The sequence below is a fragment of the Mya arenaria genome, chromosome 6 (genome assembly GCF_026914265.1).
Source record: "Mya arenaria isolate MELC-2E11 chromosome 6, ASM2691426v1".
In the NCBI taxonomy this organism is placed as follows: Eukaryota; Metazoa; Mollusca; class Bivalvia; order Myida; family Myidae; genus Mya; species Mya arenaria.
This window is the reverse complement of record NC_069127.1, coordinates 76,655,466-76,680,876: the sequence shown is the minus strand read 5'-3', so window position 1 is coordinate 76,680,876 and position 25,411 is coordinate 76,655,466. Positions and strand designations below refer to the sequence as shown.

The 25,411-nt window shown below is 33.6% G+C and overlaps 1 protein-coding gene across 1 annotated transcript; it reads right to left on the bottom strand.

The window, feature by feature from the left end:
- Positions 1–20: 20 nt before the first annotated feature.
- LOC128238059 (uncharacterized) lies at positions 21–23,507 on the bottom strand. The gene is made up of 9 exons (XM_052953635.1): positions 23,495–23,507; positions 22,397–22,480; positions 16,920–17,006; positions 14,710–14,793; positions 8,350–8,433; positions 3,391–3,450; positions 3,177–3,236; positions 1,795–2,847; positions 21–639 (listed from the first exon to the last, which is right to left on the bottom strand). The coding sequence occupies exons 1-9, from the start codon at positions 23,505–23,507 to the stop codon at positions 50–52; spliced, it is 2,115 nt and encodes a 704-aa protein (XP_052809595.1). The 3' UTR covers positions 21–49.
- Positions 23,508–25,411: the final 1,904 nt, after the last annotated feature.

The window sequence follows — 25,411 nt, the reverse complement described above, 5'->3', positions numbered from 1 at the left end:
ATTTGTATGTTAGTGTTTGTCTTTGTTAAATGTCTTATACATATGTCCTTTATTGTTTATTGCTTTTGTCCATTTCGGCGGAACTGTTGTTTTGTTGCTGCATCATTTCTACTAATGCAACTAATTTCCCAACATTATTGTCGATTCGTGCCATTCGCTGATCTAGCTGTGAGTACATGGTCTCTAGTCTCTGTAAAGCTTCACTATTTTGCCTGGGAGTGTTGTAAAACGAATGAAACTTCGTGACATTGATGTGCTTCAGAATCGGACAAATCGGAGAAATAATAGCAATCGAACTACCAACTTCCCCTCCTGCCACCATTCCAACACACGTTAAATCGTCTATGTCTTTGTCAATAAACACGAGAGCTCCTGAATCACCATAATTAGCAAATTTCTTGTTTTGATCAGTGCCTAATGGAGACACCGCGAATTGGTTTAGTAACATGATTTCGAATTTATCATGTGTTTTCCATAACAGACGAACTTCCTTTACAGCTGTTATTGGAGTTTTGAAGAGCGCTTTTCCTGTTGTTGAACCAGTTGATCGCCCAAATTTCCACAAAGGCTTGTCGGCTGTGCGGCTCACACCACATACATTTCCGCTCTTAAACTTATACGCAACATCATGGCACTGGTCTGAAATAAAACTAATTGTTAGTAATTAAATTCATCGAACTGGTGTCTCCTCACCCATTACTATTATCAGTAGTGGAAAAAAGATGTGTAAAAGGTCAATTCACATTTCATTACATACAGTTTATTTTGTGAAATAGGGTCTGTGTTCCATCGAGTAAGTTAAAATCTTGAAGTGATACCGGTCGAATATATCCATAAATTTTGAATCACCCTACATATCAAGTAAATTGGGTTGTCATAAAGTACAATATTTTGTACATCAAGAACATTTGGTAGAAATGCTTTATTTTTTGTCATTATCTATTTACAATTTTACTAAAAAATAAATGAAATATAAGGCTCTGTAAACTTTAACAAAGGGAAGATGATCAGCACTATCATGGCAATATCATGCAAATTACAGAGACAAGCTCAGTTACAAAATATTTCAATATAGACCTTATTTAAAGACACTATGCAGAGGCATATTCAGGAGTTGAAGTTCTAGCACTGTTTACACATGCTCATTTTATCCGGTCCGAGGAAACGGAACGACATTTTATTTTAACAAAGATCAACCAAATGTTTTAAGGCGCAAATTTTAATATATATGAGTTAGAGATTTCTAAAGATGTACGGATATCCCGGCTATAGTTTTTTAACTGGATAGAACACATATTGCTATCAAAACAACTTTCACATAACACATTATGACTACAAAGAGGCAGCAAGGGAACAATAAACCACACAGCTATGGTTTTAAACTATGTAAAATCGACATTACATCAATAAAGGCTTCAACTTCAAAGAGCTTTCGCTTCCACTCAAAACATTTCAAACCCTGATGAAAAGTATATTGATTTGAATATCAAAATTTACAAATGGCAATTATGGATTTGAAAATATTCATATTATTGTTTGTTTCTTGTTTACTTAATCGTATTGTTACTGAACTAGGTTAGATTTTAGTTTAAAGTTTGATGTCTATGATGGCTTAAAATACATGAGGAAAAAATATAATAACACGGTGCGAACGAGAGTGCTGGACGAACGGGCAGGGTGTTGAAAAACTGGACCCGTAATTTCGTCGGGGCTCGAAAACGTCACATAACAGCTCCAGAAGAATGCAACTTAAACCATCTTAATCAAGCAATTATATTTAGCATGTGTAATTACCATCGATCTTCTCAGCTGGAAATATTCCGTCTGCTGGATATTTCTGCTCTATCTGGAACAATGCAACATCAAAACCTGATTCCAAATGGCCGCCTACTTTATAAAGTACTTCCACAAGTTGACCGACCTCATCGCCATTTTGAAGTTTTGCAGGTTGATAAATTCCTCGCCCACGAGTGCCCTCAGGCCACTGTTGTAACATAAGCCGTCCATCGTGTTTAACACAAGCTTCATACTCTGCACGATCCAGACACATATGCCCGCTTGTTAATCCACACATTCCATATTCCGGATGATCTATAAAACCACCAAGAGTTCCAATATCTTTGCTTTCCCCTCTTCCTATTTCACACCCAATCGGTAATTTGTCATGTGGCTCATGCGCTAAACGTCCAAACGTAACAAACGCACCCTCCATTACGTCTGTTCTAATTCCATTCAGTCTTGCCGGAAGTGGTTCCTCCCTTATAGGAATAAAGTCCTTGGCATGAACACAGAACACGATGCAACATTCAGATTCTCGCACAAACGAATGAATCTTTTTCTCTTTGTTTCTCTTAGATTTCAATGGAGAAGCTGTGATGACACTCAATAACGTATGTGTCTCTAGTAAGTGTTTAGAACATTGTGCAATAGTAAGTGCGATAGTTTCTTGACATTCGTCTGAAATACTATGACCTTCTTCATATACCGTATCCAATAAAGTCTTCAATTCATTGCTAAACTTGTTGAGAACTCGTATCTCTAAACAATATGACACCGAATCGCATAGAACGAATGAATATGCCGCTTTGCTAACAGTTACAACAAAAATAATGTCGTTCTCTTTTTCGACCTTGAATGCTGGATATATATGAAGTACCTCATTGTTCAAATTAAAAATGTGATCAAATGTTTCTTTCAAATGACTTACAATCACATCACATGCACGAGATACAATATCTGATTTCCTACCATGTCGAATGCACAATTCGTTCAACTGCCATTGAGTAAACAGTGTTTCATTGATGACTGCAAAAGGTTTTGCGGCTTCTTTGTGGTCTTTCAATTGGTCTAGGTGAAATAGTAAACAACTTAATTTAGATTAATAATATATAAACGTATCGAAATATTTCAATTATTTAAATGAATATAGGATAATCCGTTTTACTTAATCATTTTAATTTTTTTTCACTTTTTATGTTCAAACAAATTTCAAATGATTGCAAATATAAGAGAACCCTACGAAAGTTAATGTTTCCATTGTATCATTTGCCTTATGACTGGATATTAAAAAAAATACTTGTAAACATGCACGCGAGAAGCACCTTATTAAATAGTGCACACAACAAGAATAAGCATTAAGTATCACCGTATAATTAAACACTCACTGTTACACTTACCAACGTTTACGTTTGGTTCCAACAAATCAGTTTTCAGAGAGTCCATTTGAGATCTACAATCTAAATATTTTAAGAAATAAATTGGCGTTTTTTTAAATGGTTGAGTTCCTTTTTTACAAGAAAGTTTTATATAGAGATTAAACGTTTTTGCCGTGCATATGATGCTTGTGATTATGTTGTTTTATATTTTAAAGCTAAATGCACATATTTCTACCTTTGTATACCGCCATGGTTCCGACGTCCTTTTTCATAAACTCTGGTGTTGTCCGAGTATCTTAAAGAGAAGGCATAACTCATTATAAAATTATTCTTTAAATGTTAAGTGTATAATTCAATTTATTTACCGGAATGCCGAAAAGTTAATGTTCACGAGAAATGATTGCATATATAGTGATTCAAGTATCTGCTTTATTGTTAACAATTCTCTCGTATTCTCCATGTATGCTTTTTATCGGAAGACCTTGGTATTTTTTTTTTTAGAAAACAAGGATCTATATTCTTCCCAAAATCAGCCTCCAGTTCAGGAACTATCGCTTAGTCTGTAATGGTTGCATGTTCGTTTAACTGTGAACACTAGGGACCGCGTCTAATGAAGTTGGCCGAAGACAAGCATGCCAATTACTGATGGTATATTACAAGCAGTTAACTACAAATTGACGAATAATGCGTTTTTCAGTTCGGAATAGTTACTCCTGCTGAACCCAAAACTTATAAAAAATAAACTGTAACGTATATAAAAGAGATGTTGTTGATCCTAAAAATATCATTTATGACACCCTAGAGACAAAGCAACATAATTGCGATGCATTTCATCATTATAATTAGTAAGATTAATGCAATTGTGATTACCATGTCATGGTAAAGTTATGTTTAATATGCTGATGTTTTAGAATCAAATGAAAGTAAAATCACTGCCCTTGCTGGAAAATCACTTATTTGAAATGGAACATAACAAAATAACTCCAACAATCGTTCTGACCAAATGGTGGTTTGGCGATTTCTGACATGATTGTAGACATGATAGGTAAATGCCACATAAAACATCAAAATATATTTGTAGGTAACAAAGATATTTTCATTATGAATATTATACAAATAAACTTTCAAAACATATTTTAATAAGTGATTTATCTAATTGCCTTAGCGCCAGCAGTCCTATGTATACAAATATGCAATGACCGTCTGCTTCAAATCAACAATGTTTAAAATGGCGAGTCTGGTTTGTAAAATACAGTTAACAATTACTTTAAAAGGTGTAATAGTGCTTGACAATATATTTCGCCATCCCTTCCCATTTCCTATTGCATTTTACGAACTAACGAACTAACAGGATTTAATGAACGAGTTATCAATGTATATGTCATTGGCTGACATTCCATAGCTCCGCCTCCTGGCGATATTCCACTAATTGGCTGTTACTCTACCTTATTATCCGATTAGAAGACGACCGATTATGAATACACAGATCGTCTTCTTATTACACAAACACACAATAAGCTGTCATATGGCACGGAAAAGCCACATGGGAAGATGAAAGGGCAGTATGACATATTTGAAGTAATTCAATGGGGCAGCATGGTGACACCCAGCGGGAAAACTATTATTATAAGTATTGCGTAATATGTCTCAATTATGACAGCGGATCAAGGGCTTTCGATCTTATGTGATGATTGCAATATTAACAAGGGCACGAAACGGGATAGACGGCGCTAATAGAGCATTTGTGAAAAAGGCACTATTCAAAACGGGGGCAGGCAGTTTGAATAGGGGCAGGGGCGGACCGCCCTAAAAACGGGCTTGCTGGAGCACTGCATGATATTGACTTAGTTGTGCAAACGTTTTGCTTTAGCCACAAAAGGAACTATATATTTATATTAGAATAAAACGTGGCACATACCATGTCAGAGTAAAAAACAACACTGACATTAATATTTATTAAGCCAGAAATGTGTGTAAAATCTAAACTTTTGTCTACCTCACCAATACTGGAACACTTTTGATATTTAAAAAAGCAATATGCACATGTTCGGTCATACTGGTTTCTGATACATTCTTCATGATTTTGTTTTCAAATTGATCGCCGGTTATCTTTTTTAAAGATCATTCTTGTTTCTATTATTGAATAAATGAGTCCCATGTATTATGAACATACATACAGTCATGTTAACAAACTTTATGTTAAGTTCTGATAAACAAGTGTTCATAGAGTCTGCCGAGATGTATCATCTGTAATGGATGCCACGTACACCACATTGTTCGTTCAAAATATGTTCATTGATTCCTTTACGATGCTTACATTATCATAAGATTTGAAATTATTTTTATGTTTGACCTTTGTAAATTAATCTGATAAATGTTTTGTATTTGTCTACAACATTACTCAGTGATAATTCTATTGTTTAATTGAAATGATTTGTTCCCTCATTTAACCACATTTTAGTGGGTTTTTTCTTTCTTCTAAACATACCATATCAAAAGCCAGCGATTAAATATCCACTCATTATCGTTCGATAACGTTACAACTATATTCATCTATATTGAACGCTATTTATTTAACCCTGTCTTTGATAATATGGTACACAACAGTAATGTCAGCCCCAACCCTCGTTACTGAAATTATAATCTCATACTGATGCTCCTGTATAAGGGCAAATCTGTTTCACCTTTCGTGTTATGTATGTAGGTAAATGATATATTATTATGTATTTCTTATATATTATTTCATTTCATTATATATCATTTGTACGTTTACCCTAACCCTGTATAGATGTATAAAAGCAGAAATGAGATCTTACTTCAATCACACATAATAGGACAATAAACCCGGTAGATAGCACAACCGGACTCTACACCAGTGAATGAAAGAATATTATTTTCTTATATTAAGACAAATGTAATAAAGTATGAGAATGTAATTAGAGCGTGATCGATCAATATCAATTTTTGTTTGGAAAACTATAAACGTTAAAATAGTATTTGTCAATAACATGTTTTTTCCAATATACTACACTCAAGTGATATTAATGTAAGCGCCAATCAGCATAAGTTACATACATAAAATAAACATTTAACCATAAAATCACTTCACATTCCTGATAAGAAAACACTAAACTAGATTTGTGTCAGATATATACACATACCTTCATAAATGCAGTTGTATATTTCTCTGAAGTTTGATCTATATTTGATTTTAATTTAGTAAAAAACAGTTAAAACACGCAGTAGTATCGACGGACGCACGGACGGATAGTCAGTGCAGATACGTTATGCATCTCTTTGTTGTTAAACACATATTAAGAAGAAAAAATGGTGGAAGTAAATCGCTTAGCTGTCAGTCCAAACTAACTTTATGATAAAAATTACGAGTTTTACCAACTTGATCAGCTGATAGTCTAAAACTTAATATGATGAATTATTATCAAAACAAAAAAGGTACGTACTAGAAACATACCACTCTCTAAGCGATTACTGCTGTATATATATATATTCGCTTAGTTTACAAATTAGAACACAGCAGATTTAAAATTGTTCGATTATGTTTCGGATATGTTTGACAAAACATGTTGCTTTTTTGGAATTGTTTCTGAAAATGGGAATTTTAAGAGGCTGATTTTGGGAGAATTCGCCTTGTTTTGTATAAATATTTAACAAAGTCTTCCGATAAAAGGCATAACTTGGAAATACGCGATAATTGTTAATTCCTGTCTATTTGTAAAGAGTCGTCGTAAAGTAACAGGCATGACCTTGATAACAAAGATCACGAACGGAATGTCATAGCAAATGTATGTTAGCCTATGACTAATTGCTAATTGAATGACGACATCACCATTACCCCTGTCAAGCTGTATCGACTAAACTACGTCTTTCGTCTTGAACAATTAACGAAATGTCACTTTATCTTATTTGAAGCCGGACTAAAGTCATCGCAGCTTGCGTCTCGTCGGGATATGCCTCAAAAGTTTTAAACTAATTTCAATATCCTCCGTTCAGAAACGTCTTGTCCGAATCTTGCAATTCACTGTAGCACTCGTACAACTTCAATACCAATTAAAGCTTTTTTCCCTATATTTCTGCCTTGTAGTTTTATTTATTAGCATACACAGATTCGACATTAAAATATAATTGGTCCAACAAAGCTCTTTGATAATCTTTCTTCTTAACTTGTTATGTATTGCGTGCTGACTTTCATTTCATACATATATGAGTTTCCCGTACTGATAAGAATATACTTGAACTATTGAATTTAACCATTTAAATTGAATCGGGGAGTGGAGCATAATATACAAAGGAAGATAACTTATTAGTATCACCTCAGATTTATTTATTCCAATAATTAATCATTCTAGCCTGAATAATGATATCTATTGGATATCTGTTTAGTGGGTGGTCTACACTCATCATATTTCAAAGTAGCCGCAATGTTCATTCGGAAACGAGTTAAGACTCACTCCGGATGGATAGCGCAAATCAATAAAACATATTGACCCTTAAGTATAACTGTCTTCGACGCCCTTTTTTCATCAATGTATGTGTCTGTGCTTCTACAGTGCGCGCTTCATAGCCAAAAACAATTAAATATAATTAACAAAGTTAATATCCTAGTTAACGCTTTTTAATGCTTTGATCATGGATGCTTATGCACCAGTCAATTGTCACCACGGCCCCCGTGGTCCGGGGAATAGCGGGGACTTTCGGTCCAGCCAATCCCGGCTAAAATCCCAGCCCTGCGGGGAAGAACAGATGTTAAAAGCTCCGCCAAATGCTCCCGCACCCCAGGGACCCTACGTAATACCCATTCCCTGCTATATTTAAAGCGAAGACAAAACCACCGCATTAACCCTGCACTGCGGTGCCGCCTGAAAGGTAAAAACACGGCCCATTTCCCTGGCTATCCCCGGTATGCCCTCGGACTTGGTGGGCCGTGGTTACAATTGACTGGTGCATTACACAACAACTTCTCCAACTGATAATGCCAAGAGTGTAACAGTCATTGGAAATTGTTGTGGTGTTGGGGGTGTACTTTCATTTTATGTCAGTGCTGTTTGGACGTAGGCATAGTGCATAACACTGGTTCGCAGTCAAGCAATAGATCACCACACTACGAACCAAACACGGTAACTTGTAGAATATTTGACGATGGTCTGTTCTTTAAATTGTTATTAGTGACACAAACCTGGGCCAGCTTCCGAATAACGTTTTTCATCTTCGTCTTTGCAAGTTGCATAGTCGTCGTCTATTTGCGGTCGCTGGTTATCATCTATAAAAGACAAATGTTATATATTGTACTGATAAAGTAACTTGGCTATTATTAGTCACTAATCCACATATGTATTAATAAAGTATTCAACAAAACATGTGTGTTATATATTGCAATTTCACTATGAAACATGATTTATCAAAGTTGATATTTAGTTGAAATTGTATTCTAACCGCACCATATGCAACGTAAATGATGTAATACCGAGAAATATAATTTTCTTAGTTTGAATGAAATGAATAAGAAGAAAATTAATTTCCCTTTGTTGAAAAAATGTCCGATATGACGCGTTCATAGTTTCAAGTTGCACGCGGAGTTTTGGCGCTGCAAGTCATTCAGCTTTGAACACATGACAGAGTAACAGCGTTTTGTTTAAGTTGAAATTTCATAATAATATTGATAGTATAACGAGGATTATCACTGACGGATCAAATATGTATGTAAAATGATTACAATTTTATGATATTATCGAGTGACTTGATAAAATAAGTTATATTTAATTGTATAAGTAATGTTGTATGTTATAATATACATCAGTCAATGTCCAAGTGCTCTACTGTATTTCAATATTTGATATAATTGAATGTTTTTAAATGATTTTGTCTTGTTTGTTATTTTTAAGTAATCGTTGAGGACATGGAGTGGGTAATGGGAATGGCATTACTTTTTTCGGGGTAACTTTACGAAATAGTGTAACTATATTTCAAATAATGGTTTATACAATCCGCCTTTAATAATCTATCGCAAAGCATGACTTATGGGCTACGTAAGGTTTGTAATCGCTATTTGTAAAGCAATTGACAAAAGTAAAAATATTTACGTTTCGAGTGAACCATAATGTACAACATTGGCTGTAAATGTCACGAAATCAGCCCCGATTTCCCCTGACTTAAAGCTCGGGCCTTACGCGTGATGAATTGGAACACAATGACCCAATTCAATTTTGTTAAAAGCTTTAGGTATAATTATTCTTATAATCACGAGACTTTTTTTATTGAGAAAGAATAATAATTTAATGATATACTTTGTTACAATAGACGGCTTTATATAGCGCATAATTTTGCAATAAGACATGGTTTATTTAATTCATCAAAACAGGACATCCTACCGGCTACATAGTCGATATACATCAGGATTTAATCATAACGCAAAACAAATAAAAAAAAACAATATACAACAAAACAAGTGTCTGTAATTGTTTTGCCTCAATGTTTGGTAAAAAGTGAATCGTAACAAACCTAGAGAGTGCTTTTTAGAAAAAGCGTTTGTCTCCGCTATTGTGTGGTCGTAACTGAGAAAAATATGATAGACATGAACCAACAGTGAAGTTTGGTTTATTCACCCGTATAAAATAGTGAAGAGAAAACAGGTGTTAATGATTAATCTTGGAAAATGTAAAAGAAGTTTGTATTGCATGAAGTTCCTTGGTGCAAGCGTTATTCAATTATTGATGGGAAACCCTTTTCAGCTCAAGGTCATCGTTGACCTACTGATCACAAAATCATTAGGCATAATCTACATGACCAACTTTCATACTAAGTATTAACGTCCTGGGTGCAAGCGTTCTTTAGTTACAGAGCGGTAACCGTTTCTTCACCTCAATGTCACAGCGTTCTTGACCTTTGACCAACTGATCACAGAATCAATAGGGGTGATCTACTAGTCATGATCGACTAGCATATCAAATAATACTGGGTGCACGCGTTATTTTTGTATTGAGTGGAAAAGTGTGACGTACAGACTGACAGACTGACTGACTGACTTATGGACTGAACACAAAATCAATAGGGGTCATCTTCTAGTCATAACCAACTTGCATACCAAGTATGAAGTTCCTTGGTGCAAGCGTTCTTTAATAAATGAGCCGTAACCGTTTCATCACCTCAAGGTCACGGCGACCTAGACCTTTGACCTAGTGATCTCAAAATCAAAAAGGTTTATTTACTACTCATGACCAACTATCACCTTTTAATCACAAAATCAATAGAGGTCATCTAATATTCATGAACAACTAGCATACCAAGAATGAAGTTCCTAGACCCAAAGGATCTTTAGTTATTGAGCGGAAACCGTTTCTTAAATTGAAGATCACGGCGACCTTGACCTTTGACTTACTGATCTCAAAATCAATAGGGGTCATCTACTAGTCATGTTTAACTTGTCTACCAAGTATGAAGTTCCTTGGTCTAAGCGTTCTAAAGTTATTGAACAGAAACGAAGTGTGACGTACAGACTGACATACAGACTGATGAACTGACTGAAGGACAGGGCAAAAACCATATGTCTCCCCATAAATGGGGGTGACATTATAAGCATGAGGACCAAGGGCCACTTTCAATAGGTTATGAATGAAATTTATGAATTAGACAATTTGACTAGACAGGTTAGGATTATATTAAATTTAAACTTTATGCAAAAATCACCGAATGTTTAAAAAGAAAATGAGGATCTAAACAGAAAGATATATACGAAAGTAAACGTGTACATATGGATTAGTAATTCTCCGCGTTGTGATATGTTCGTCTTATTCATTATTGTTTTATTGTTGTTTTTGTAAATCCATGGAATATCTTCACGAAATTAAAGATATACTGATAGGCTAGTGCTATTTGAAAGTTTACAAAAAATACGCTGCAAATGCACCCAATTTATTTACAAATTGGATTATTTGATTGCAATTACTCCCGATATTTTAATATGTTTGGATGCGTACAGAAATATCTAATAATATACTTTAAACGTTGATCATTAAAGTTCCTACAGACAAGGAGGTAGTGAAAAAACCTTTCTAGCGTCCTGTTTGAATTGGAATTTTTAAGTTTGCGAAAGGATATTGCTTGTTTTGATGAGATCAGTTTAAAGTAAGCCTCAAACGTATATGCTCCTTAATAGCAATGTTTCCCCCTTTATTTGAAATTGTCATGGACTCTGACCATACATAATTGGTCCAATAAAGCTCCTTTAATAATCTTGCTTCTTTTCTTGTTACGTATTGCGTGCTCACTTTCATACAGATATGAGTTTCCCGTACTATTACGAATATACTTAATTGCATTTAGCCATTTAAATTGTATCGGGGAATGGAGCATTGCATAATATACAAAAAAAAGAGAACTCATTATTATCACCTCAGATTAATTAATTCCAATAATTTATCATTTTAGCCTCAATTATGATATTCATTGGATATCTGTTTAGTTTCCCATACAATATTCACGCAAGTGTAGACTTTCTGGATTTGGTGATTCTATGTAACAATGATAAGTGGATTCTCTCAATGCAAAATATATTTCTTCAAGGCCCCAGATCTCACAGGAGTACGTATGCTAAGATATGCACTATTGTATCGTTAAGTCAGTTTTATTACCATTGTTTACATAGTTATTTTTCAGCTTACCTAATTCACAAAATGCCTTTATGAAACAACTCAATGATTTATTCCCTGAGTTAGTAGGGGATGGAAAACCTAAAATAAAGAGTAGTGTTTGTGAAAGATTTTATAGAAGGTGGCTTTAATATGATAGATGTTGTGATTTATAAGTATAGTTAAAAAATAAAATGGCTTAAAATTATATAATATATTATAAATGTTAAGGTTTCATAATGATTGCTAGTTTGTTTGATATGGTTAAGATTTAATTTAGGTAAATTATTTGTGGAAATATTTTCAAATACATTTTGGAAAGATGTGATAAGAGCATATATGTTATATATACATAATACACATGTTACTATAAATACTAACATTTTACTATAGAAATTCGTCCCCGCAATATAAATGATTATCGTCTCCGCCCGTGAGATTATCACGGCACGTCAGGGCGATTATGCCATAATTGCCTAACGATGAAAAAAACGTGCACACTGACGTCATTTTCACGAAAATAAAATGGCCGCCGTAAACTTGGTAGGGAAACATTTAACATTAAAAGCATTAAATTAAAGAGTTTAAAATGGAACTATCGGTGCAATAACAGTGAAATTAGTTTTACCAATAATCACTCCTTCCGTCTTTCAGTAACGAGTACTACCCGAAACCGTACCGGATGTTTACATTCGGTAAAGGTCTTAGGCAGTGAGACAAGAAAACATTTTGTTGAAACGTTTTGTTTTATTTTATTCGCTGAGAAATGTCAATTGTTCCAGCGAAATGGCTAGGGTCATTCAAGCTGAGATTCTTATGAAACTGACCTATGCTTGATCGACCCTAGCTGTGCTCACCTATTGAAATGAACATCACAATCAGCCGATGTAAAACAGGAAATATTTGAAGAATGGAAAAATTGCAGGCTTATTGATAATTCTGAAAACACGTACGAAAAGGTTTGCTATTTTGATTTCCAGTCACTCGTAATTGTACGCAGTTAAATGTCATTCAAAACCTTTTTGTTTTATCTCATTTTTAAGAGTTTAAGACTACATGCTTATTATATGGCATACCCTTCGTTATTCCACAAAATCATGTTTTTAAATCCATTTAAAATCATTGACAAATGACAAAACATATGTATTATACAGGATAATACATGGTTGGCCATGGCTTTTGGTTGATAATTGCCCCAGTGAAAAAAATGCCCTCGGGGTAATTATTCCTTCCACTGGGGCAATTATAAAAGCGATGGTCAACCATGTATTATTATATAAATAAAACATGTACGGACATACTAAAATAGTTTTAGCATATGTCTTTATTCTATAAAAATAACTTTAAAATGGAAACTAGTTATACACATCTCATAAAATAAGAGGTTACGGAATTTAAAGGACTTAGTCGATTAAAATGGTAAAATGTATGGACTAAGTGCTGTAGAATTGATGATTATATATATCACAATCTGGTAAAACAGGACCTTAATAGATTTCTTTACAAAACTTTTATTATAAACAATGATATTCCAACTAGTCAACAAAGGTTGGTGTTTTTGTATAAAAATATCAATATAAAACGGAAAGTTGCCTTAAGCTATGGTTTCTATTGCACAAGAGACTTTTCATTCTATTGTTACAAACAAGAATACTTCGCAGAATACTACCAACAAAACCGTTACTATATCAAAGGAAATAAGTTGATGATAGATTCGTTGTTTTTGTAAACGCTGTGAGAAAAGTCTTCTTTTGGGGATTGTAAAAAGTATAGCCTTTGCTACAGCATATATTACTGTATTCCATTGATCCAATTATTGTCATAGATAGTCTGTTTGTTCCTCCTAGGGTCTGGAAATAATCATTTTAGGTTTGACTTATTTTTCCTAGAATTCAAAAAGTTCACCTTTTTGTAAACAAAACCACATGTATAACCAACAGTGCCTGGGTTTATAATTAACCTTAGACTGGCTCTGGATATTTATACTAGCACAAACATATCAGGTAAGAAAAACAGTAAGTTGACGGCTGTAGAACGTTCTCAATAAAATTATACTAGAATAATATTTCAATATAAAGCATACGTTGACAATATGTAATATATTTGCATGTTTAATTTTCTTTCTTTGTTTTCATTTCTTTAAAATCAGGTTTTTTGTACAATGTTTAATACCATACAGTAAAATACTTTTATGTACCTATGAATGTTACTTTACATGTTTACTTAGTGTATGTTGTTGTATCTACTGTTTGAATAAACGAAAATGCCCATAAAAAAGAAACTTAAAAACATGAATTTGTATCAGATATTTAATTCATGAAACATAAAATAAATTTTAGATTAGTAAAATGTAGAATAAGAACGAACTTCAAGTGCTAATTATATGATACCGTATCGTGTATCATCCCACTGAAGTCAAATGGATAGTCTACACTCATCATATTTCAAGGTCTCCGCAATGTTCATTCGGATACTAGTTAAGACTCATTCCGGATGGATAACGCAAATCAGTAAAACATATTGACCCTTAAGTATAACTGTTTTTAATGGACGCATTTTGTCAACAATGTATGTGTCTCTGCTTCTACAATGCGTGCTTCATAGCCAAAAACAAATAAGTATAATTAGCAAAGTTAATATCCTAGTTCGAGCTCTTTTCATGCTTTGATAATCGATGCTAACAATACAATTCTCCAACCGTTTATGCCCCGAGTGTAACAATCATTGGAAATTGCTGTGGTGTTGGGGGTGTACTTTCATTTAATGTCATGTCAGTGCTGTTGGTACGTAGGCATAGTGCATAACACTGGTTCACAGTCAAGCAATATATTTCCACACTACGAACCAAACACGGTAATTCCTGGAATATTTGACGATGGTCTATTCTATAAATTGTTATTTGTGACACAAACCTGAGCCAATTTCCGAATGTTTTTCGTTTTCGTCGTCGATGGTTGCGTAGTCGTCGTCGTCTATTTGCGGTCGCTGGTTATCGCCTATAAAAGACAAGTGTTATATATTGTACTGAAAAAGTAACTAAGCTATTATAACTCACTAATCCACATATGTATTAATAAAGTATTGAAGAAAACATGTGTGTTATATATTGCAATTTCACTACGAAACATGTTTTACAAAACTTGATATTTATTTGAAAGTGTATTTTAACCGCAAACTAAGTGATGCTTTACCGGGAATGACATTTCTTTTTTCGGGGTAAATTTACGAAATAGTGTAACTATATTCGTAGTTACCGTAAAGTTGTGGTCGCTGGAATTCGCCTATAAAACAAGTGTTATATTTTGTAATGACTAACGTGGTTTTAATGAATCTCTAAACCACAAATTCATGTACAAAGTATTGAATATCCTACGAAAAAGTGTGTGTGTAATATATTGCAATTTCACTATATAAGAAAATTCACTTAAATAGATATTTAGCTGAAATTGTATTCTAACCGCACCATATTTAAACTTGATGACGTTATACCGAGAATGGCTTTATTTCTATTTGGGGTACAATATCGGAAACAGTGTAACTATAGTTCAAATAGTGGGTTCATCATGTTTTATACAATCCACTTTTTAATAAATTACCACATAGCATGACAAATAGGTTACAAAAGTTTTCGAATTGCTGTTTGTAAAGAAATTGACAAAAGTAAAACAACTATGTTTCGCGTAAACGTTTATGTACAATAGGCTAGGCTGTAGCTTTTTGCATAAATATTGGCTGTAACTGTCACGAAATCAGCCCCGATTACCCCTGACTTGTCGTACGGGCGTTATGCGTAATGAATCGGAACAAAATGGCCCAAATTATTTTGTTGTACAAATGATGAAGATTACATCATATACAAATCAAAATACAATAAAATTAGTACGACTACAGACGATTTCTCACGAAAACTCAAAAATCTGATTCAATTCTTAATTGAAAAGCATATTGTTTAATAGATGCGATCATTCCTGTCTATTTGTAGGGAATCAAAAAATTACAGCCATGACCATGCTTACAAAGATCACGAACGGAATGTCATATCCAATGCATGTAAGCCTATGACTAATTGAATGATGACATCACTTATACCACTGTTACGACTTAACTACGTCTTTCGAGTTGTACAATAAACGAAATGTCACTTTATCTTATATGAAGCCGGACTAAAGTCATCGCAGCTTGCGTCTCGTCGGGATATGCCTCAAAAGTTTTAAACTAATTTCAATATCCTCCGTTCAGAAACGTCTTGTCCGAATCTTGCAATTCACTGTAGCACTCGTACAACTTCAATACCAATTAAAGCTTATTTTCGTATATTTCTGCCTTGTAGCTTTGTTAAAACTAGCATTCACAGATTCGACATAAATAATCTAATTGGTCCAACAAAGCTCTTTGATAATCTTTCTTCTTTTCTTGTTATGTATTGCGTGCTGACTTTCATTTCATACATATATGAGTTTCCAGTACTGATAAGAATATACTTGAATTATAGAATTTAACCATTTAAATTGTATCGGGGAGTGGAGCATAATATACAAAGGAAGATAACTTATTAGTATCACCTCAGATTAATTTATTCCAATAATTAATCAGTCTAGCCTGAATTATGATATGTATTGGATATATGTTTAGTGGATGGTCTACACTCATCATATTTCAAGGTAGCCACAATGTTCATTCGGATACGAGTTAAGATTCATTCCGGATGGATAACGCAAATCAATAAAACATATTGACCGTTAAGTCTAACTGTCTTTGACGCACTTTTTTCAGAAATGTATGTGTTTGTGCTTCTACAGTGTGCGCCTCATAGCCAAAAACAATTAAATATAATTAACAAAGTTAATATCCTAGTTAGAGCTCTTTTTATGCATTGATCATCGATGCTATCAAAACAACTTCACCAACTGATAATGCCAAGAGTGTAACAATCATTGAAAATTGTTGTGGTGTTGGGGGTGTACTTTCATTTAATGTCATGTCAGTTCTGTTGGTACGTGGGCATAGTGCATAACACTGGTTCACAGTCAAGCAGTAGATCACCACACTACGAACCAAACACGGTAATTTCTAGAGTATTTGACGATGGTCTGTTCTATAAATTGTTATTAGTGACACAAACCTGAGCCAGCTTCCGAATAACGTTTTTCATCTTCGTCTTCGCTGGTTGCGTAGTCGTCGTCGTCTATTTGCGGTCGCTGGTTATCATCTATAAAAGACAAGTGTTATATATTGTACTGATAAATATACTTGGCTTTAATAAGTCACTAATGCACATATGTATTAATAAAGCATTGAAGAAAACATGTGTGTTATATATTGCGATTTCCCTATGAAACATGATTTATCAAAGTCAAAGATATTTATTTGAAATTGTTTTCTAACCGCACCATATGCAAACTAAATGATGTTATAACGAGAAATATAATTTTCTAAGTTTGAATGAAAGGAATAAGAAGAAAATTAGTTTCCCTTTATTGAAAATAATGTCCGATATGTGGCGTTCATAGTTTCAAGTTGCACGAGTTTTGGCGCTGTAAGTCATGTAGCTTTGGACACTTGACTGAGTAACAATGTTTTGATTAAGTTGAAATTTCATAAAAATATTGTTACGTGGATTATCACTGATGGATATAATATGTATATAAAATGTTTACAATTTCTTACATATATTGTAAGTTAATGATATTATTGAGTGACTTGATAAAATATGTTATATTTAATTGTATAAGTAATGTTATGATGTACATCAGTCAATGTCCAAGTGCTCAACTGCATTTCAATATTTGATATCATTGATTTTTTTAAATTATTATGACTCGTTTGTTATTTCTAAGTAGTCGTTGAAGACATGGAATGGGAATGACATTGCATTTTTCGGGGTAACTTTACGAAATAGTGTAACTATATTTCAAATAATGGGTTTAAACAATCCGCCTTTTAATAATCGATCGCAAAGCATGACTTATCTGCTACGTAAGATTTGGAATCGCTATTTGTAAAGAAATTGACAAAAGTAAAAAAATATTTTCGTTTCGAGTAAACCATAATGTACAAAAGGCTCTGCTGTAACTGTCACGAAATCAGCCCCGATTTCCCCTGACTTAAAGTTCGGGCGTTACGCGTGATGAATTGGAACACAATGACCCATTTTTTTTGTTAAAAGCTTAAAATATAATTATTCTTATAATCACGAGACGTTTTTTTATTAATTAAGATTAATAATTTAATGTTATACTTTGTTACAATAGACGGCTATATATAGCGCATAATTTTGCAATAAGACATGGTTTATTTAATTCATCAAAACAGATAGGACACCCTACCGGCTACATAGTCGACATACATCAGGATTTATTCATAAAGCAAAACAAATTTAAAATCTACATACAACAAAACAAGTGTCTGTAATTGTTTGGCCTCAATGTTTGGTAAAAAGTGAATCGTAACAAAACTAGAGAGTGCTTTTCTTTTAAGAAAAAGCGCTTGTCTCCCCTATTGTGTGGTCGTAGCCGAGAAAAAATAAATGATGGACATGAAGTTGCAATTTTGGACCGGAGACGAACCAACAGTGAAGCTTGGTTTATTCACCCGTGTCAAATAGTGAAAAAAGTGTTGTTGATTAATCTTGGAAAATGTAAACGAAGTTTGTATTGCATGAAGATCCTGGGTGCAAGCGTTATTTGATTATTGATGGGAAACTATTTTTCAGCTCAAGGTCATCGTGACCTTGACCTTTGACCTACTGATCACAAAATTATTAGGAATAATCTATATGAACAACTTGCATACTAAGCATTGACGTCCTGGGTGCAAGCGTTCTTTAGTTACTGAGCGGTAACCGTTTCTTCACCTCAAGGTCACAGCGACCTAGACCTTTGACCAACTGATCTCAAAATCAATAGGGGTGATCTACTAGTCATGACCGACTAGCATATCAAAAAATACTGGGTGGAAGCGATATTTATTTATTGAGTGGAAACAAAATGTGACGTACAGACTAACAGACTAACTGACTGACAAATGGACTGATCACAAAATCAATAGGGGTCATCTTCTAGTCATAACCAACTTGCATACCAAGTATGAAGTTCCTGGGTGCAAGCGTTCTTTAATTATTGAGCGGTAACCGTTTCATCACCTAAAGTTAAGATGACCTTGACTTTGACCTACTGATCTCAATATCAATAGATGTCATCTAATAGTCATGACCAACTAGCAAACCAAGTATTTAACAGTTATTGAACAGAAACCTTTTAAGCTTAAGGTCACTGCCAACATAACATTTTTTACCTGAAGGTTACCTTGACCTTTGACCTTTTGATCTCAAAATCAATAGGGGTCATCTCATATTCATGAACAACTAGCATACCATGAATGAAGTTCCTAGACCCAAAGTATCTTTAATTATTGAGCGGAAACCGTTTCTTCACATCAAGATCACAGCGACCTTGACATTAGACCTACTGATCTCAAAATCTATTTGGGTCATCTACTAGTCATGATCAAATAGTCTATCAATGAAAGTTCCTTGGTCTAAGCGTTCTACAGTTATTGAACAGAAACGAAGTGTGACGTACATACTGACATACAGATTTATGGACTGACTGAAGGACAGGGCAAACACAATATGTCTCCCCATGAATGGGGGAGACATTATAAGCATGAGGACCACGGGCCACTTTCAATAGCTTATGAATGAAATTTATGAATTAGACAATTTTACTAGACAGGTTAGGATTATATTAAATTTAAACTTTATACAAAATCACCGAATGTTTAAAAAGAAAATGAGGAACTAAACAGAAAACATATATGCGAAGATAAACGTGTACATATGGATTAGTAATTCAATGCGATGTGATATGTTCGTGTTATTTGTAATTGTTTTTTGTTATTGTTTTATAAGTCCATGGAATATCTTCACGAAATTACAGATATACTGATAGGTCAGTGTTATTTGAAAGTTTACAAAAAATGCTCTGCAAATGCACCCAATTTATTTATAAATAAGATAATTTGATTGCAATAACTCCCGATATTTTAATATGTTTGGATGCGAACGGAAATATCTAATAATATACTTTAAACTTTGATCATTAAAGTTCCTACAGACAAGGAGGTAGTGAAAAACCTTTCTAGCGTCCTGTTTGAATTGGAATTTTTAAGTTTGTAAAAGGATATTGCTTGTTTTGATGAGATCAGTTTAAAGTAAGCCTCAAACGTATATGCTCCTTAATAGCAATGTTTTCCCTTTATTTGAAATTGTCATGGACTCTGACCATACATAATTGGTCCAATAAAGCTCCTTTAATAATCTTGTTTCTTTTCTTGTTACGTATTGTGTGCTTACTTTCATACAGATATGAGTTTCCCGTACTGTTAAGAATATACTTTATTGCATTTAGCCATTTAAATTGTATCGGGGAATGGAGCATTGCATAATATACAAAGAAAGAGAACTCATTATTATCACATCAGATTAATTTATTCCAATAATTCATCATTCTAGTCTGGATTATGATATTCATTGGATATCTGTTTAGTTCCCCATAAAACATGTACGCAGGTGTAGACTTCCTGGATTTGGTGATTTCATGTAAAAAATAATAAGTGGATTCTCTCAATGCAATCAATATTTTCTTCAAGGCCCCGGATCTCACAGGAGTACGTATGTGGCAATACAGTGTAGTTAAGTCAATTTTATTACCACTGTTTACACAGTTAGTTATTAGCTTTCTCAATCCATCAAATGGTTTTATGAAACAATTCAATGATTTATTCTCTGAGTTAGTAGGGGACGGAAAACCGAAAATAAAAAGGACCGTATTTGTGAAAGATTTTACAGAAGGTAATATAAATATGATAGATGTGTATATTATAACAATTAAATGGCTTATGATTATATAGTATATTATAAATGTAAATGTTTCGTAGTGATGGCTAGTTTGTTTGATGTCGTTAATACATTTTGAATTAATGTAATTAGAGCAACTACGTTATATATACATAAAACATGTATGGACAAAGTAAAAGAGTTTAAGCATATGCCTTTATTCTATATAATAACTTTAAAAATGAAAAGCAGTTATACACGTCTTATAAAATAAGGGGTTACGGTATTTATAGATATTATTTGATTTAAATGGTAAAATGCATGGTCTAAGTGCTGAAGAATTGATGGTTATTTGTATCATATTTTGGTAAAACAGGACCTTAAAAACAATGATATTCCCACTAGTCAACAAAGGTGGGTGTTTTTGTATAAAAATATCAATATAAAACAGAAAGTTGCATTAAGCTATGGTTTCTATTGCACAAGAGACTTTTCATTCTATTGTTACAAACAAGAATACTTCGCAAAATACTACCAACAAACAAAACCGTTACTATATCAAATTAAATAAGTTGATGATAGCTTCGTTGTTTTTGTGAACGCTGTAATAAAACTCTTCTTCATCTGTTTTGGGGATTGTAAATCATATATCCTTTGCTACAGCATATCTTACTGTATTCAATTGGTCCGATTATTGTCACAAATAGTCTGTTTGCTTCTACTAGGCTCTGGAAATAATCATTTTAGGTTTGACTGATTGTTCCTCGAATTCAAAAACTTCACCTTTCTTTGTAAAAATTACAATTGTTCCAACAGTGCCTGGGTTTATAAATAGCCTTAGACTGGCTCTGGATATTTATAATTGCACAAACATATCAGGTAAGAAAAACAGTAATTGGCCAGTTGTGGAACGTTTTCAAAGGATTATACTAGGATAATATTTCAATATAAAGCATATGTTGACAATATGTGATATACTTGCATGTCTATTTTTCTTCCTTTTTTCATTACTTTTAAATCATGGTTTTTTGTACAGTGTTTAATACCATACAGTAAAATACTTTTATCTGCGTATGAATGTTACTTTGCATAGTTTGTGTATGTTGTGCTGTTTGAATAAACGAAAATGGCCATGAAAAAAAGAAACTTAAAAGCCTAACATTGTATCAGATATATGATTCATGAAACATTAAATAAATTTAAGATTGGTACAAAATAGAACTTGAACGAACTACAAGTGCTAAATATATGATATCGTATCGTGTATCATTCCACTAAAGTCAAATGGATGGTCTACACTCATATTTCAAGGTCGCCGCAATGTTCATTCGGATACTAGTTAAGACTCATTCCGGATGGACAACGCATTAAATAAAACATATTGACCCTTCATTCTAACTGTCTTGGACGCATTTATTCGATAATTTGTGTTTGTGCTTCTACAATGCGCGCTTCATAGCCAAACACAATTAAATATAATTAACAAAGTTAATATCCTAGTTAGAGCTCTTTTTATGCATTGATCATCGATGCTTATACAACAAATTCTCCAATTGATAATGCCAAGGGCTTAACAGTCATTGGAAATTGCTGTGGTGTTGGGGGTGTACTTTCATTTTATGTCAGTGCTGTTGGTACGTAGGCATAGTGCATAACACTGGTTCACAGTCAAGCAATAGATCACCACACTACGAATCAAACACGGTAATTTCTAGAGTATTTAACGATGGTCTGTTCTATAAATTGTTATGAGTGACACAAACCTGAGCCAGCTTCCGAATAATGTTTTTCATCTTCGTCTTCGCAGGTTGCGTAGTCATCGTCTAGTTGCGGTCGCTGGTTATCATCTATAAAGGACAAGTGTTATATATTGTAGTGAAAAAGTAACTTGGCTATTATAAGTCACTAATCCACATAATGTATTTATAAAGTATTGATAGAAAACATGTGTGTTATATATTGCAATTTTACTATGAACCAAGATTCATCAAAGTTGATATTTATTTGAAATTGTATTCTAACCGCAACATATGCAAACTAAGTGACGTTATACCGGAATGGCATTACTTTTTTCGGGGTAACTTTACGAAATAGTGTAACTATATTTTAAATAATGAGTTTATACAATCCGCTTTTTAATAATCTACCGCAAAGCATGACTTATGGGCTACCTAAGATATGAAATCGCTTTTTGTAAAGAAGTTGACAAAAGTATAAAAAAATACGTTTCGAGTAAACGAAAATGTACAATAGGCTTGGCTGTAACTGTCACGAAATCAGCCCCGATTTCCTCCGACTTATTTTACGGGCGTTATGCATGATGAATCGGAACAAAATGGCCCAATTTAATTTTGTTGTACATATGATGACGGTTTCATTACACGGCAATCAATAGTACAGTTAAATAAGTTTTCTTTTCGTCGGAGAACAAACGCCGAGTTACGCGACGAAGAACGACTTGACGGATAAAATACGTCTTGCAGCGACAGTATGTGCGGAGTTTTTACTCGAGTTTATTTGACTCTGGGTGGGAGTTCTTCTCGACCCGTATATATACAATATCGTTTAGCAGAGCTAAATCGTTTTAAAGAATTCATTTCATTATAAAAAAAATTGAAAACTAGATGCTTTTTAGCATTATTTATTCATCATTGTTTTAAACCAATATGCCGTTAAACACTTATAACACTTACTATACATGAACTCAGTCAAACTTATTGCGTACACTTGTGGCAACGTGTCGCACCATATCGTTAAAATTTCTATTTTTGCATTATTTTCGATGAAATATGGAGTTTCAGTTGTGAAATAACAACAGTGAAAATATCAGTTTATATGGTTTATCGGATTTTGGAGTTTACGTGTAACCGTCATCTTTAACGTAAAGTAAATACATCCTTGGTTAGTATATATTTATTATAAGGATGTACAGTGCATAAAGGAGAACAAACGCAGTACATGAATCAGACTGCTTAATTGACCGTACCTCCATGAGCCAAAGAGGTTCTTTTTCTCGGCGGTGGGATTGGCTTCTTGTGAAAGGTTTTCACTGTAAATGAAAGTTTCAATTTAAAATTAATTTGCGAATTCAAAGTTCTTGCTTTGCGAATAACTCTCTCAAATATATAAGGTATGTTCCGCCGCATTACTATGGTTTGTTTTGCCAATATTCTTATGGACGTAAACTAGATAATTTGGCATCGCTTTCCTTGGAATAGTTATAGAAACCACATGTTCTGTGCAATAGTATGTGTAAACTTACCGTTGCCTTTTGGAATTAGTTTGCCCTCTAACGAACGATAGTAGCTATCATCAACTCCAACAAGTCGGGGATTTTGAATGCGATATACTTCTCCGATTTTGAGGGAATGATGGCCGCTCTTAAGAATAAAGGATATTTGAACTTCGGTGAAATAATTATGCTGAGTGTTAACAGAAAGAAATATTTTCACGATGAGTCAGTCTTATTACATCCAAAGTTAACTTTGTTTCTGTTTCTTATACGCTTATGATATCTTTAGGACAAAACATGTAATTTGTATGCGGTGTTAATATGAAATTCGCATGAGAAAATATAGCGTCGTAACGTCATTTAAAATTATCATAAAAAAATTCTGTGAAGCTACATTAGTGTTTATGTAACACGGAAACCAATGTACATGGCTAGTAAATAGTGCCACTGCAGTTACATTATATATTATAATAATATTATTGTGTTTCAAAATTACGTAAACACAATATATGTGTTGGGGATAAAATAACATTTAATTTTATAAGAATATTTAATTGATGATGTGTGTTAAATGTTGACAAAATTCTTGTAACAATGATAAGTTATCGTCAAATGTTCAAATCAGAGTTTTAATGTTAGGTATAGGGTTAAAATGGGACAGAAAATGTGCTATGGACAATTTAATGCTTCCATGACACAATTCTAGAAAAAGAGTATCTGCCGGTTGCTGTTTGTTTATAAGCATATAAGAACATCTGTAATTAAACAACTTTTGAAAAAAGTGTTGCCAAAATTAAATCTGTAAGCGCGTTCCTTTAAATACTTACATATTTCGGATTGTATTTCTTAACGACTTGCATATAAACAAATCCTGGAATATATATTATGTTAATCATATTCCAAACTTATGTTATATCAAATAAATAAAATTTGCTAAACTACGAATAAACTTAAAATAGCAATTGTTAAGAACATGTTTTCTCAAATGTATTACCGAAAAATAAACACACCATGTAAGATCTCGTATGTGCCGCTTAACTGATTATATGGTAGCAATTCATGCAAAATTCAAATGCTTTTTCCGACAATTAAGGTCATACAATCAGTATATCTGTAAACATTATGCAGTAGGAAAACAGAAGAACCTGGTCAGAGGAATAAGAAATACGGCCTTACAAACCATACAATATAACACAGACAGACCACACATTCGTTAAAAACATACTACACATACTTAATAAGCTAGCACAAAACTAAATTAAAGTCTGTTAGTGACCATTCTATAATGGAAGATACATCCAATACGTACAAATACCTTCATAAATGTCCACATCGTCATCTGGAAAAGGAGGGGCCACCTGTCAAAATATAAACAAGAAGGAATGGTAGGAACGATTCAAATGCCCTCGAAGTGGCCTTGTCGAAATAAAAGCCAACTAAACACGAAAAGGACAATGATCTTAGATACGATAGCACAAATTCTATTGGTGACAACCAAAGCGGCTATACAATTCTCCGAATATTTATCAAAAACTACAGAAACAAG

Coding starts and splice junctions, on each gene's coding strand:
- LOC128238059 (XM_052953635.1), bottom strand. Junction 3,451..8,349: donor TTATTCGGAAGCTGGCCCAG/GTTTGTGTCACT, acceptor CTTCTCTTTAAG/ATACTCGGACAACACCAGAG. Junction 640..1,794: donor TCCAGCTGAGAAGATCGATG/GTAATTACACAT, acceptor GTTTTATTTCAG/ACCAGTGCCATGATGTTGCG.